The following is a 16,061-nucleotide window of genomic DNA, read 5'->3' on the forward strand; positions in this document are numbered from 1 at the left end:
GATGGTAGCTTTTTGATAACTTTCTCAATTTCTTCCATTGTTACTGGTCTGTTAGGTTCTCTCATCTAGAGTCAGTTTTGGTAACTGGGTTTCCCATTGCCACTGGCGCCTGGCTCCACGCCTGGTAGACTCCGCCTGCAGGTTAGTGAGCCTGCTAGCCAGCACTGGTACAGGCGCAGACCTTAATCAACCTCAGAGCATGGGCTGGAGCGTGCGAAAGATTATTTCTTTATTACCAGGAATGTTCTCTAAATACTTTGACCAATGAGGCATAAAACTGCTTTATTTTAATTACATTCCAGCTACCTGTTTGCTTTCTAATATCCTAATGTTAATGAGTAGTATGGAACAGTATGAGGATAAATGTGGTTTTTGTATTTGCGGGGTAACAGTCAGGTGAAGAGGACAGAAGTTAAAGAATTATAGAACTACAGAATAAAAATGATAACAGTTGACATGGATACTGTGCAGCTGCCAGATTAGGGCATTAATGCAGTACAGAGGGAGTTTCCTGAAGAAATGTTTGCTGAGATACGAAGAGGAGAAATTAACTCTAGTTCGTTGAGAGAAATTAACTCTAGTTAATTGAGTTGAGAGAGAATGAGTATTCCAAAAAGGCAGAACAACCTGGGCAAAGGCTCTGCAGCTGGAGGGGTGAGGGCACCTTCAGGAAACTGAAAGAAGGCCAGTGTGGCAGCCATTAGAGCGAAGGGAGTAAGAATAATAAAGCTGGAGAGGGGGCTTCCCTGGTGGCACAGGGGTTGAGAGTCCGCCTGCCGATGCAGGGGACACGGGTTCGTGCCCCGGTCCGGGAGGATCCCACATTCCACGGAGTGACTGGGCCCGTGAGCCATGGCCACTGAGCCTGCGCGTCCGGAGCCTGTGCTCCACGACGGGAGAGGCCACAACAGTGAGAGGCCCCCGTACCGGGAAAAAGAAAAAAAAAAAAAAAGCTGGAGAGGCAGGCTGAGAATAGAGCATAAATCCTAGGAAAGTAAGGCCTTCAAGGGAGAGTCAGTTTTATTCTCTGAGATGAATCAGGCAGTTACTAGTTTTCATCTGGCAATACTGTTACGGATAATTTACTCATTGTAAATTGCTGCTGCCCAACTTATCACATATTGAAAATGCTAGAATTCAGGTCTTTAATTTTTGATCTAGTGTTTGCTTGCATGTTTGCTGCCAGCATTCATTCTTGGATTATTCATTCATTTATTTGTTCAATAAACATTATGAAATACAAATGCCTCCATAGTAGACCCTGGGTGCTTTAAAATGTAGGTTTTAATATTTTTCAGATACGGCAAGGCCAACAGATCAGGGACAATTACCATTGAAAGTTTTTGTTACTCACAGTTCCCAAGAGGAAGGAGCATACCACACCACACAGAACCACATGGGGAAACACCAGGGTGGGTCAAGAGATAGAGGAAGAGAGGGGGAGATGTGGGTAAGAGCCTTTATTGCGGTTTCTGTGGGAAGGGATGGGAAAACAAGGGTAAGCCGGTTTAGGATTGGCAAGTTTGAGTAATTTTAGTAGGCTACAGGGTGTAGGGACTGTAGGCTACAGGGTGTAGGGACTGTCATGAGTTGTCTGGTACCTGGCCCTAGGTTAGTTAGGAGAAAGGAGATAGTGGCATGGAGTGTAAGAGCTTGATAGTTGGAGTAAGAGCTCTGGATCAGTTAGTTTGTGTATGAAATATGTGCTCAAAGGCAGCCATTTTCTATCTCTCGGAATTGGCTAAGCCTAAGAGGGCCAGTCTTCCCAGGTTAAGCAAAGTCCCATCTGTCAAAGCATCAGCATACAGAAAATAAAAAGGCATAATCAATACACTGAGTATTAATTGTCTCTTTTTCTTAGCACCATGACTAACACATAGTAGGTGCACAGTAAGTTAATTGAATGAATTTAATGAATATTTACACTGTAATCGTGTGGTTTTTTTTCTCCCACTTAAATAACATTTTTTTCTGAACATCTAAAGAATGTTTATGCCTGAAAAATTAAGCTAATTTGATCTCTCAATTTGTCAGTCCTAGTTGGAAGTAAAGCATACTTTTTGGTCAGTCTTTTAAAAAGTGAACTTTTTGAGGTAAATAGATCATTCTTTAATTTTGTCATATTAACACACCATAAAAAGATGTTCACATTTAGCAGCCCTTTAAGAGGGGTGTTTTTATGTATACTCTGATTTGTAGTATTGTTGCAAATTAGGAGTTCTTCGAATGGGGCTACTTTAGGCATACTTTGAATCTGTTTATTAAAGTCAACATTAAATATATATATATATATCATTTGGGTTTTCTGTAAGATCTACGGAAAACCTGAAGTTTTTGGCCAACCCTATATACACACACACATGTGCGTGCGCGTGTATAGTTATACATATATATTTATTTATTTATTTATTTATTTATTTACTTATTTATTTAATACCTGACTGTTCAATACCTTTTGCAAAAAACAAAAAGGGTGTGGAATGAATTTAGATGTATTACTTTGAAAAGGATGTGTCATTTAAATTTAAATTGGTCATTTGAGCATTAACTATAGTTTCATAAATTTAGAGAGGAGGGAGTGTGAGATTGTGGGATTTGGAATTGAATTTTTGTTCATACACTTGGGAAGTCACTTGGTTTCTTGGAATATCAGTTTATTGTAATGAATGATAAACAATTTATAGCGTTCTACAATGCTACAGTTAAAAAAATACATGCACAGGTTATAAAAAGAGTATAGTTAAAGAAATTCCCAAGGCATTTAATAACAAACCTTCAGTAAATGCTGACAATCTTTTTGCATCATTTGTTGTTTCCATGATAATGATGGTTAATTTTGGAATGAGAAGTCATTATTGAACACATTTTTTTACACATATTATGTGCCATAATTTTTTTAAAAGATGAGAGATTTTGAGACATTATTTCTGAAGTGAATTAGTTTTGAATTACCTTTTGTTTTCAATAAAATAGATTAGAGCAATGGGTAATTTCAAACAACAGATTCCTAGACATTGTATAGGTATGATTTTCTAAATGGGTTTCTGTAAGTAGGTTGAGATGGCATTGGAAGTCAAGTTGCCACTGAAAAACTATGCTGTGTATGTGTGTCATGCTCTTGTGTCCCCTCTGGAGAAGAGATAGGAGAAGCCAATCTGAGAGGACTGATGGAAAGCATTTTATTCTTTACTTTTTGTGTGTACTTGATAGGCAAGATGATGAAGGCTTGGCTGAGCTATTTCAGTGTGCCCTACAGCATTCTAGGTACAGAATCAGAGTGGCAGAGGCCCCCTTAGTGATTATTCTGCCCTTTAGGTGAATGATCACTCCCTCCTCTTTTCCATCAAATACTTACTGAATGTCTGTGGAATGCTAAATAGTGAGATTACTGTGGGGAAAACGGACATAGTCCTTGCATAGTCTAGGGTTTTTGTTTCATGGTGTTTGCTCTTATTATTGCTGTTTTTTCCCGTGAAGATTTAGTTTGAACTGATTTCTAACCTAGTTAGAACCTAGTATATATCCTGGTATTATCTGATTATATACTAATTTGTGGAAAGGGGCAGTGAGGTGTCAAGGGGGAAGTTGTTTAGAATATTTATTTTGCCAGAGTTGACCACACAATGAGTAATCCTCCTTGGGTATATTGAATGATGACTATTTCTCTTTCTCTCTTTGTTATGTGGGGACAATAGAAACACATAAAAGAGTACTCTGAGGATTCAGGACCTCAGCTGTTGAGGTTCTGCTCCTCATATCCTTTTGAATATATGTTTTACTAATGGGATAGATACTTCTAGATTTCCAAAAGAATAATCTTTGGATTATTAACGTTTTCCTTTGCATCTGACCTAATGCAATTTGCAGTAATTATTGGTTCAAATCATTTCAGTCTAACTGGGGAAAAACCCCTGTATAATGCAGCTTTTAATATTTTTATTTTTTTGATTAGGCTATGCACATGTATCTTTTGGTAACAGAAGCTGGAGGGTGTAGACAAGATGGTTTAGGAAGATGAACAGTTGGTGCCATAATTGCATGTTCACTGAGTAGTTTTGTGGAAAAAAGAGGTAAATTATTAATTCCTGGGCTTGGTGATTTTTTATTAAAGGGTTATAATCATTTATAAAACTTTCTTTTTAAAGCTGAACATCAGCTTGTTCTTCTGGCAGGTCCTTTGAAAACCCAGTGTCTCCCCCAACCCAAAAGTTCAGTAGTTTTGGAAGTATTTTGAAGTGTTCCTATCCTCTCACCTTAGAATTTGAATGGGAATAGTCCATTTTGGTTTTCATTTCCAATACAAATTCACTTTACCCTTGAAACATACAGCAGAACTAAAGTGCCCCTACCTTCCTTTCTAATATCAAGCCTGGGATACTGATACAACAAACATTCAGCAATATTTTTGAAGTCTCTATCATGTGCCAGGGCACCATGCTGTACATTCAGTTTACACATTATTATTCAGTGCAACCTGGCTTCTTAGAACAACAACAACTTATGTCTTCCATATCCTGTACTAGTTGCTTAGGAGAGTTCCTGAATGCTTGTGACTTTGGGACTACATTCTTAATGCTCTCCTCACATCTAGGACCAGCGCACTGTCTATAAATTAGATAAGGGCTTCTGACAAACTTTTGATAATGTGGCAGTCATCTTATAAACCATGGGTAATGTTAACTAGTCACCAACCATTGTATGGCATCAAGCTTCTTTTAAACAGATAACCCAAGAAAGCAATACTGTGAGTGAACTAGGATTGCTTTGAAGTTTCAGGACCTTAAACTGTTTAATGAGAATAAGAGAAGATTCTGATTGAGAATGAGGTATTGATTGGGTCTAGGCCCTGAAACAATATAGAAAAATAATTTTTACAGAGTAGCTAGTTTCAACAAGGGGATAAAAACTAAGGAATAGAAAAAAGTCTTTCGACTTTTTCTTTCATGAATCCTGTGTACTTTCTGATTTTTCCTGTGTAGGTAAATACTTTCATAGCTTGAGGAGCATCTTACCTTTTGGATTCTTTTCCTTGGGCTTCTGCTTTTACTCTAAGAGTCTCAGAGAGAAAAAGACACAGTGTGATGGAGAGGAAAGGTAAATTTAGCTTGAGATGCATGCTCTACCTACTATTTTGTGTGACACTGGGCCACTTTTTCCTCTCTGGGCCTCAGTTTTCTCATGTTTCAACAGTGAGGCATTTAAAACTAGTACCTGTGGGTCATTATTAGGATAAATTGGAGAACGTATATTTAATGCCTATTAAAGTGTAATGCATATGACTGCTCAGTAAATTGTTACCAAACAGGTCTGGCTGCTCACCACTCAGAAATCAATACTCAAGAGGCAAGTCTTGGTAGAAATGGAAAGCATTGCTTTTAACCAGAAAGCTGGCAATCTGGGGGGAAGATGGCCTTGTGTCCCCAAACCAACTCTGAAGTTTCTGCTTGGCCGTGAAAGTTTTTAAAGAGAAAAAGGGGAAGTAATCTCAGTTAATCACTGAGATTTGGGGTCAGAGTCATCGCCATCTTTCCCTGCTTGCCAGCTTGTTGGCTTCTTGTGATCTTTCTTTAGATTCTATCTTGTTCACACAGTTTGCTCGTAAGATTAGTGAAGGGGAAGCTGGGAAAGAGATCTGGTCATCTGTTAATTATTTATCTTCATTTCTACTTCTTTGATCTATGGAAAGAACCAACAGGTTAGGCAGGGTATTGTGTGATCAAAAGATTTGAAAGGTGTGCTAGGGCTGGAGATGAGTAGAGCATGGGAGTGCCTGGTTTAAGGTTAGTGACAATATAGCTCTGCTAAAGTGGCAAAAGGGGCCTCCTGCAGAGAGCGCTTTCCTGCCAAAAGCTGCTTACAAAATGATTGAGTGTTACTCTATCAATCATTGCTACTATCTATCAATAACGCTGCTACCACTATTAATGTTACCACATCAGTCATTTTGACCAAGCGTGTGAAGGTACCATCTTAGGCTTTCCTGAGGCTTTCCCTCATTTACTCTGAGTCCTTCCCCTATTCAGTCTGTCCAAATGTCACCAATGCCACCATTTGAGGAAAGACTCTTATCTCCCTGCAGCTATTTCATGCATATCCCTTGGGCACACATGCAAGCACTTACTCATTATTCTTTTCATTATTGTTGTTGCCTCCATTTCACTTTTCAGGAATTGACAGGTATTTCAACCCAGGAAGAAGCTTTTGTTGACTACTCTTTACAAAGTGGTTGTATAGAGTTGACCCTTAGTTTGTATTTGCTACTCTTAACATTCCTCAGTGATGGCCCTTAAACCCCCTTATCTATTATAGACCAGAGAAAAATATTTGGAGTTCAGTCTGTTAGGTTGAAGGGAAACTGGAGAAAGAGGGTAGAGTTTGAGGTAGTTAAAGGTACAGTTTTATTGGCTCATGATATCATTTGCTCTCCTATGATATTTCTTTATCTCTCAGTTTTTCATTTGTCAAAACTCTTTCCAATTTCTATGTCTAAAAGTGATTTCTGCCTCCTTGAAATTTTTTGACTGAATCATGCATCTTTTATTTTGGATTACTTGTCTATTTCTACTTTCTGTATTTTACCTCCTTGGCGTTTTAGAAGTTAGACCCATGTGTTGAGATATAGTGAAGGGCTTAAAGGTCCAGGCTCTGGAGCCATACTGGGTAGATGTGAATTCTCTCTCTTAAAATTCACTGTGTGACCTTGAGCAAAGTACTTAACCTATCTCTGTCTCTTTCCTTATCTATAAAATGGAACTAAACTGTTGGATTATTTTGTATGTTGAGTCAGCTAATACGTTTAAAATACTTAGAGCAATTCCTGGGAAGTAGTATATGCTCAGTAAATAAATTTTGCCTGTGATGATGATAATGTTGTACACATTTTTTCCCCCTGTTTAACACTAAACATAGGATACTTGCTTAAAGAATACCTTACATGGTCAGAAAGGATATTGTTAAAATGAGTATCTCCATTGAACATTTATTCTCTCTCAGGGTATCTTGAGCTGCTTGAGATCAGGGACCAGGATTTTGTTTATCTTTAGTATCCTTATAGTCTAGCACAATGCCTGACACATAGTAGGTTCTCAGTAATGTTATTGAATTGGATACATTTGATGGAGGTGAGATAACCAATGCACTATGCTCCTCTTGGTCTTGGATACTTCTGTACACCCTATTACTCTTGTCAGAAACTTCCCATGTTTAATCCATCACCAAAGCTGTTAACTAGACCTATAAATGTATCTCAGATCCATAGCCTCCATTTCCACTTCCACCATCTTTATAGAAGCTATCTTCTTCTTCTTCCTGGACTGCTGCTTTAGTCTCCTAAACTGATTTCATATCTCCTCCAAGTCGTATTTCACAGAGAAGACAGAACCATTTTTTTTAAAAGCAAAAATGATCTTTTCCCTCTCCTACTTGAGAACTCTTCAGTGGCTTCCATGCAGTAACTTGTCCTACAGGGTCTGCCAAATTTTTGGCTTACTTCCTGAGTCTTATCTCATCCTACTCAGTCATTCTGCACCAGTCTTGCTGGCTAGTCTCTCTGTGTTTGGACTATCCTAAGCTTCTTTGATAAGAATTTTGACAAATTCTGTAAATTGGCATGCTTTTCAGTACCTTCAAAGCACTCTCTCTTTTTTTTATTGAACTGTAGTTAATTTGCAATATTGTGTTAGTTTCAGGTGTACAGCTTCAAATTCTTTTCCATTATAGGTTATTACAAGATATTGAATATAGTTCCCTGTGCTATACAGTAAATCCTTGTTATTTATCTATTTTACATATAGTGGTGTACCTATTTAATCCCATACTCCTAATTTATCCCTCAGCCCCCCTCTTTCCCCTTTGGTATTCATAAGTTTGTTTTCTGTGTCTTTGAGACTGTTTTGTAAATAAGTTCATTTTTATCATGTTTTAGATTCCACATATAAGTGATATCTTTATAATATTTGTCTTTGACTTACTTCACTTAGTATGATAATCTCTAGGTCCATCCATGTTGGTGCAAATGGTAATATTTCATTCTTTTTTACGGCTGAGTAATATTCCTCTGTGTGTGTGTGTGTGTGTGTGTGTGTGTGTGTGTGTGTGTGTGTGTACACACATACCCCACATCTTCTTTATCCATTCATCTGTTGATGTACACTTAGATTGCTTCCATGTCTTGGCTACTGTGAATAGTGCTGTTATGAACATTGGGGTGCATGTATCTTTTCAAATTAGAGTTTTCATCTTTTCCCAGGAGTGGGATTGCAGAATCATATAGCAGCTCTATTTTTAGTTTTTTAAGGAACATCCGTACTGTTCTCAACAGTGGGTGTACCAATATACATTCCCACCAACAGTGTAGGAGGGTTCCCTATTCTCCGTTCAAAGTACTCTTTATTTCTCCTTTGTAAAACTGGTCCTGATTGTAAATCAAACAAGTGTCTATCTAGATTTTGTTTTTTACCCACAAATATTTATATTTGTATTTGAAAATAAGAGGATTTAAAAACTGTTATTTATTAATTTACATAGAGTAAATTTGACTTTTTTTGGGGGGTATACACTACTCTAAATTTTTACACATGTAGATTTGTGAAAACATCACCACAATTAGAATACAAGGAACAATTTTATCACCTGAGGAAACTCCCTTTTGCTATATGCTTTAGGAAAGTCATCCTCCCCTTGACCCTTAAACTCCTGGCAACCACTGATCTGTTCTCTTTCACTATAATGTTGTCTTTTTGAGAATGTCATATAAATGGAATCAGGCAGTATATATCCTTTTGAAATATAATGTCTTTTAAATCCATCCAAGCTATTGTGTATGTTACTAGAATGTTCTTATTTTATTGCTGAGTAGTATTCCATTGTATGGATGGTACCACTTCAGCCATTGAAGGACATTTGGGTATCTAGCACATTTTTATTTTTGGCAGAGGGCCACACTGTGGGGCATGTAGGATCTTAGTTCCCTGACCAGGAATTGAACCTGCACCCCCTGCATTGGAAGGTTGAGTTTTAACCACTGGACCACAAGGGAAGTCCCTCTAGTACATTTTAATGACTTTCGCAGTAAGTTCCATGAGCATGACAGCCTGGACTTGTTAGCATGTGTCCTCTCTCTGTCTTTCCGTCTCTTATTCTCTCTGTCTCTATGTGTGTGTATATAGACATTACACACATGCACCAACACACACACACCAACCATACATTGTGCTTTATTTTTGAACCATTTGTGTAAATTGCATCAATCATGGCCTTTTACTCCTAAATACTTGAGCTTTTAGTCGTCATGTCTTTGTGGTCTCTTTTACACTGTAATGTCATTTCCTGAGTCTTTCTCACTTATGACTAACATTTTTGAAAAATATAATTCTACTCTGTCTCCTTCTCTCCCTTTCTTCCTCCCTTACTCTCTCCCAGAATGTTCCTCATTTGGGGTTTGTCTGATATTTCCTCATGATTAGATCCAGGTTAATCATCCCTGGTTGGAGTATTACATAAGCGATATGTTCTTCTTGAAATATCACATCTAGCAGTACATGGTATCTACCTGCTTCTCATTACTCATGTCAGTTCTGGTCAAGATGTTGTCCGATTTCTCCGCAGTGTGATTCTTTTTTTTTGTTTTTCCTGGCAACTGTTAAGCAATCTGTATTGAGTTACTGCTCCTCATTAAAATTTTCCCCTACATTGAGCAAAAGGATAATATTTTTTATTGTTACTGGACTAATTTTTATTGTAAACCCCATTTCAAGTTTTGATTCTTTTGATTTTAGGATCTATAAGTAATTTTTAAGATCCATAGTAAAATCAGTAACTGCTGTTGTAAACCATTCTTTAGATGTAAACCCATCTTGATTGGTTTAAACATAGACGCTATATGTCTAAATAATGCAGATGGCATATATGTAAAAAATGGTAATAGAACAGTTTTCCTCTTATTTTTGTATTTTTGTACTTGTGATGGAATTGCTGAATGGAAAGGAAATAGATAAGTGTTGAAACTTAAGGCATGAGATTATTTAAAGATAGAGATAGTACAAAAGAAGTTTAGCAATAAGAATGAGAGAGAAATAATTTAGTGAGCCATTCTCCTGGAAAGAAAACGGAGGATGCCTACTTAGGAGGCTTAGTGTTCAGAAATAGTTCTAATGAATATTAATAGGAATGAGAAAAGGGATATGAGGAACCATTTTGATGTATTATTCCAGAGCAAATTCAGAATGTCACAATTCAGTTGGGGAGAATTATTATGCATTGAAGATAACATGAAGATGTTATTAAACATGTTATAGAACTTAAAGCTCATAAGAGGATTTAAAATTACCTAAATAATACAGATTACTGTGAAATGAAAGTATTTAAAGCACAGGGAAATGTACCCTCCGGTAAGTGCAGTGGGAAGCTGGGAAACTTGAGTTCTTATCTAAACCTTGAGTGGGCACTTTTGCCACTAATTAGTGATGTGCTCATAGCAAGAAAGATGAAGAGGTCTCTGGATTCTTTCCCTGCATCAACTTTTTTCATGTTTTGATTTCTGCAGTCTTCTTTAGTAGTGATCACTTGTCTCTAAGAGCAGCAACTCCTAGATGAACAGATCTTTACTTCAAGATCTAGTAAGAATCAATATTTTTGTCTGCTTTGGATATTTCTAGAACAGAGGACAAAATTAATTAATGAATGTTCTGATCTTCTTACCTTGTAGTTTACCCTCTTTAAATTTTATTTTGATTTCAATGGACCAATTTCTCTGACTTTCTCTAGACTGTAGGAGAGTAAAAAGTTTTCCTTGACTCTCTTAGGGTCCCTGGCTGGGTCTGAAAATTAAACTGAGAAAGAGAAGACAACAGGATTAAAGCATACAAATTTAATGTACATTTTACATGTCATGGGAGTGAGTCTTCATAAGGAAATGAAGACTCAAAGAAACTGTTAAACCTGTGTGTTTTTACACTGGGTTTGATGTAGAATGGCAAGTCATGGAAAGATATGATAGGGTAAAGGGTATGAGGTAAGTATAATAAACCAGGGGAAATTTTACAAGTCCCATTTGTTTGTATTCTTCTGAGTCTTCTTGTCTTTGGAGATAAGGATTTTCCTCCCATTATAGGGAGGGCACTTCTCACTTGAGGGTTTAATGACTTCTTTTGGGGGACAAGGGCAGGGAGTATGGGGGTGTGGCTGGGGGTGGGAGAGGTCAGAGAGAGAACTTCCTGCTCATGCTGTATGCTCAAACTCCTTCAGCTTAAAGTATTCAGTATGCCAAGGTGCTATATTTTGGGGTACCATGTCCTGAACCCTATCATAATTCTTTAAGTTGTATGACACAGTTGAAAAAAATCTGAGACATACGTCATTATGCTTTGTATATTATTGAAAATATGAAACAAAATGAACTTGAAAAACCTAGCTCTTGTTTCATCTTTACCTCTAATTTATGTCATTTCTCTGTCATTTGGTTTTTTGGTTGTTGTTTTCTAATTTCTGTGTTTATAAAATAGCAGCAACAATAGCCAGCCACAAAGGATAGCTGTGAGATTTGTAAGTCATTTTGATAAAGATCTGTTATCTAGTATGCACCTCAGATTTTTTATTGTAATTGAAAGAAAGTGCTGGGGATTATACAAAATATTAATATGGAAATAATTTATATTATTATCTGAAGTAGTTGATGTGAAATAAAGCTGCTTTAATATCAAAAGGGAGTTATAGTATACAATTATATATACTGATATTTTAAGTACATTGTCAGGGTATTAGTAATATTAATAAATGTCAGAATTAGAAAGTCTAAGCAGTCAGGTTTTTGGAAGATTAATGACTAAACAATGTGTAATATATACAGTTTATAGTTAACTCTTTAAATCCTTTAAAATATTACATTTACACAGATACATTTTCATTGTAAAAAATTCAGGTTAATTCAGATGTATATATATGGTCAAAAGTCATTAAAGGGCTTCTTTCACTCCTCAACTTTTCTTGTCAAAGATAACCTTTGTCAGTAACTTGATATGCAACCTGATATCATTCTACGACTCAAGGCATATACCTTAATATATTAAGGTACTAATTGGTTGTATTCAATACTTTATATGCACCAAATTTTTAAAATTAAAAAAGAAGAGCACAAAAGAACAGCATCTGTCAAGTTCATTGTCCTAAATTACTTGTATTTGCTACCTGTTTTTTTGTAAGGAATAAAGCAAAATTGAAGTCTCTACTGTATATTCAAAACAATACAAATATAAATATTCTATGCATTTAAAAAATTCACAAAAGTTACATTACTCTATTTACATCTTATTTCAACTTGCTTTTTCCATTCGATAGCTATTTGTTGTTATGTATTCAGAGTTTGTTCTGAATATTTAAAATTTTCATGTTTAAAAAATACTTTTAAAATGAAATATTTAGGTTTGTGCGTTAAGAAAACTCAAGTTAACTGCATTCTGAAAAAATAAGTTCCTGAGATTTCCTTTTAACAATACTTCTGAAACACAGATAACATTATTTCCTGTCTCTCAGTTTCCTGTATCCATGGCAACCTCTGTTTTACACACTGAGTGTGGAGGAACCAATGTGAAGAGTGGTGTTTCCTGAGCAAATTGTGACTTAAAAAAAAAAAAAAAGAGGTGGAGGGGTGGAGGTCAACAGTGCCACAAAAGAAATGGAGTTTAGAAATGTCGCTCTTCAGATATAGAAAGAAAACCTTTACTTGAATCAGCTGAGTGTTAATAATATGAGTTTCCTGTTCTTGGTAAGATTATTTATTTAAATATGAACTTTTAGCTGAAACAAAAAATAATTTGGTTTGTAAAAACCTGTAGTTTAAAGGGAGTTTAATTGTTCTGTAATGAATGTGTATAATTCCTAAATTATAATGTTGTTTAATTGATATTAGACTTTAAGTTGATAAAGGAGCGTATTATATCCAAAGATCTTTATCCCTGCATCATCATTTGTCACTTTAGTTATAGTCAGTTGTAATATTTAACTTAGCAAACATTTTATTTTGCAGTTCATTAAATTTGAATTGTCATTTTTCAAACAGTGGGTTAACAGTGGATGGAGGTGCTAATAATTCTAGAACGTATTTCAGCCTTACTGTTTTATGCTATCACCATAGTATGATTCATGATATTTAGTATTATGGCTGATCCTTATAAAATAAAATAGAGTATAGAATTTCTAGTATTATAAAACTTTCATTTAAAGAACTTTTTGATGATTTAAAGTTTTACCTTTTCTTTTTATAGCCAATTTTGATATGAACAGAAAAACCAAGAACAGGGCTATGTGTGGAGTACGTTTTTCTTTGCCTTGCCTACGACTGTTTCTGCTTGTTACCTGTTATCTTGTGTTATTATTCCATAAAGAGATACTTGGATGTTCGTCTGTTTGCCAGCTCTGCACTGGGAGACAAATTAACTGCCGTAACTTAGGCCTTTCAAGCATTCCTAAGAATTTTCCTGAAAGTACAGTTTTTCTATATCTGACTGGAAATAATATATCTCATATAAATGAAAGTGAATTAACTGGACTTCATTCTCTTGTAGCGTTGTATTTAGATAATTCTAGCATTGTGTATGTATATCCAAAAGCTTTTGTTCATTTGAGGCAGCTATATTTTCTATATCTGAATAATAATTTTATAAAACGCTTGGATCCTGGAATATTTGAGGGACTTTCCAATCTTCGTAATTTATATTTACAGTCTAATCAAGTATCGTTTGTTCCAAGAGGAGTATTTCATGATCTAGTTTCAGTTCAGTACTTAAATCTACAAAGAAATCGCCTCACTGTCCTCGGGAGTGGTACGTTTGTTGGTATGATTGCTCTTCGGATACTTGATTTATCAAACAATAAAATTTTGAGGATATCAGACTCAGGCTTTCAACACCTTGGAAACCTGGATTGTTTGTATCTAGAAGGTAATAATTTAACAAAAGTACCATCAAATGCTTTTGAAGTTCTTCAGAGTCTTAAAAGACTTTCTTTGTCTCATAACCGTATTGAAGCAATACAGCCCTTTGCATTTAAAGGACTTGTCAACTTGGAGTATCTCCTCCTGAAAAATTCAAGAATTAAAAATGTTACTAGGCATGGGTTTAGTGGAATTAGTAATCTTAAATATTTGATCTTAAGTCATAATAATTTAGAAAATTTAAATTCTGACACATTTAGCTTGTTAAAGAATTTAATTTATCTTAAGTTAGATAGAAACAGAATAATCAGCATTGATAATGATACATTTGAAAACATGGGAGCATCTTTGAAGATTCTTAACCTGTCATTTAATAATCTTACAGACTTACATCCAAGGGTCCTTAAGCCATTGTCTTCATTGACTCATCTTCAGGCAAATTCTAATCCTTGGGAATGTAACTGCAAACTATTGGGTCTTCGCGACTGGTTAGCATCTTCAGCCATTACTCTAAACATCTATTGTCAGAATCCCCCATCCATGCGTGGCAGAGCATTGCATTATATTAAATGGACTGACTTTACAAATTGCGTTACATCTTCAACAAATGTATCCAGAGCTTGGGCTATAAAATCTCTTCATATTCATCACAAGACCACTGCATTAATGATGGCCTGGCATAAAATAACCACAAATGGGAAACATTTGGAAAACACTGAGAGTGTTACTTTCTGGGAACGAATTCGTACTTCACCTGCCAGTAGATTTTTTCAAGAAACTACCTTTGGTAATCCATTAGAGACTACTGCAGTGTTACCTGTGCAAATACAGCTTACTTCTTCTGTTAACTTGAACTTGGAAAAAAACAGTGCTCTACCACTTGATGCTGCTTCGGTGTCAGGGAAAACATCTCTAATTTGTACACAAGAAGTTGAAAAGTTGAATGAGGCTTTTGACATTTTGCTAGCTTTTTTTATTTTAGCTTGTGTTTTAATTGTTTTTTTGATCTACAAAGTTGTTCAGTTTAAACAAAAACTAAAGGCACCAGAAAACTCAGGGGAAAATAGACTTGAATACTACAGCTTTTATCAGTCAGCAAGGTATAATGTAACAGCTTCAATCTGTAACACTTCCCAAAATTCTCTAGAATGCCCTGGTTTGGAGCAGATTCGACTTCATAAACAAATTGTTCCTGAAAGTGAGGCACAGGTCATTCTCTTTGAACATTCTGCTTTATAATTCAACTGAATATTGACTATAAGAAAACCTCAGTGTCATGGACATGAATAAAACTGAAGCATCCTTATAGAATTATAGACTTTATTTGGATATATAATGAATTATATGAGCTTAGCATTAATAAATACATGTTTTTAATAATTTGTGAATACTGTATTCATTCAGCAAATATTTTCTTTGATAAGCACTGTATTAAGTAATTAATAATAACTGATGTTTCTGTGTACCAAGCACTATGCTAAATACTTCATGTATAACATTTAATCCTTAAAAAGCCTTGTAAGGTAGTACTATCTACATTTTACAGGTAAGGAAACTTAGGCAGAGGGAGTTTAAGAAACTGTCCCAAATTCTCACAGCTTGTGACACTTCTTAGATCTGTCTGATTCCAGAGCCCATGCTTTTAATTTTATACTATACTGCTGCCTGGGAGCTAGGGTTATAATTGTGAATAGCATGGACACGGTTCCTATTCTCAGTAGAGCTTGAAATGTAGAGGAGGACACACATGGTTATTGTACAGTATGGTGAATACTGCACTTGAAGGTACTGTCTTGTATAACATATGTGGAGGTGAGAGATAGCTTTATGAGAAAAGTGACATTGAAACTGGATTGCAAAGGATAAGTGGAAATTAGCCCAGCGAAAGAGAGCTGATTAGTAGGTAGAGGGTTGAAGAAATAGAATGCTGCTTTCCAGGAATTAAAATTCAGTCCAACTGGAGTTGTGGGTGGTATTATGAGATTTGCAGCTAGAGAGAGAAATCAGAGGATGAAGGATGTTGTAAATTCATGTTTTTCCCTAGGCCAGCAGGGAACCATGGAAGGATTTTAAGCATTGTTAAGGGAACGAAATGCTGCTGTTTGGCTACACATTCAAGGATTCTTTTTTTAAA

General features: G+C 35.9%; 2 protein-coding genes across 6 annotated transcripts in view; both read left to right on the forward strand.

Annotated features, from left to right (window-relative positions):
- The window catches only part of IPO11 (importin 11), a 246,493-nt gene that overhangs the window by 140,399 nt on the left and 90,033 nt on the right, over nt 1–16,061 (forward strand). The window lies entirely within an intron of this gene.
- On the forward strand, nt 12,551–15,307 carry LRRC70 (leucine rich repeat containing 70). The gene is made up of 2 exons (XM_059063544.2): nt 12,551–12,760; nt 13,260–15,307. Exon 2 carries the CDS (start codon nt 13,271–13,273, stop codon nt 15,164–15,166), a length of 1,896 nt encoding a protein of 631 aa, XP_058919527.1. The 5' UTR covers nt 12,551–12,760; nt 13,260–13,270; the 3' UTR covers nt 15,167–15,307.

This window comes from Kogia breviceps, chromosome 4, assembly GCF_026419965.1.
Source record: "Kogia breviceps isolate mKogBre1 chromosome 4, mKogBre1 haplotype 1, whole genome shotgun sequence".
Taxonomy (NCBI): Eukaryota; Metazoa; Chordata; class Mammalia; order Artiodactyla; family Physeteridae; genus Kogia; species Kogia breviceps.

Coding starts and splice junctions, on each gene's coding strand:
- LRRC70 (XM_059063544.2), top strand. CDS start 13,271: ATGAACAGAAAAACCAAGAACAGGGCTATGTGTGGAGTACGTTTTTCT.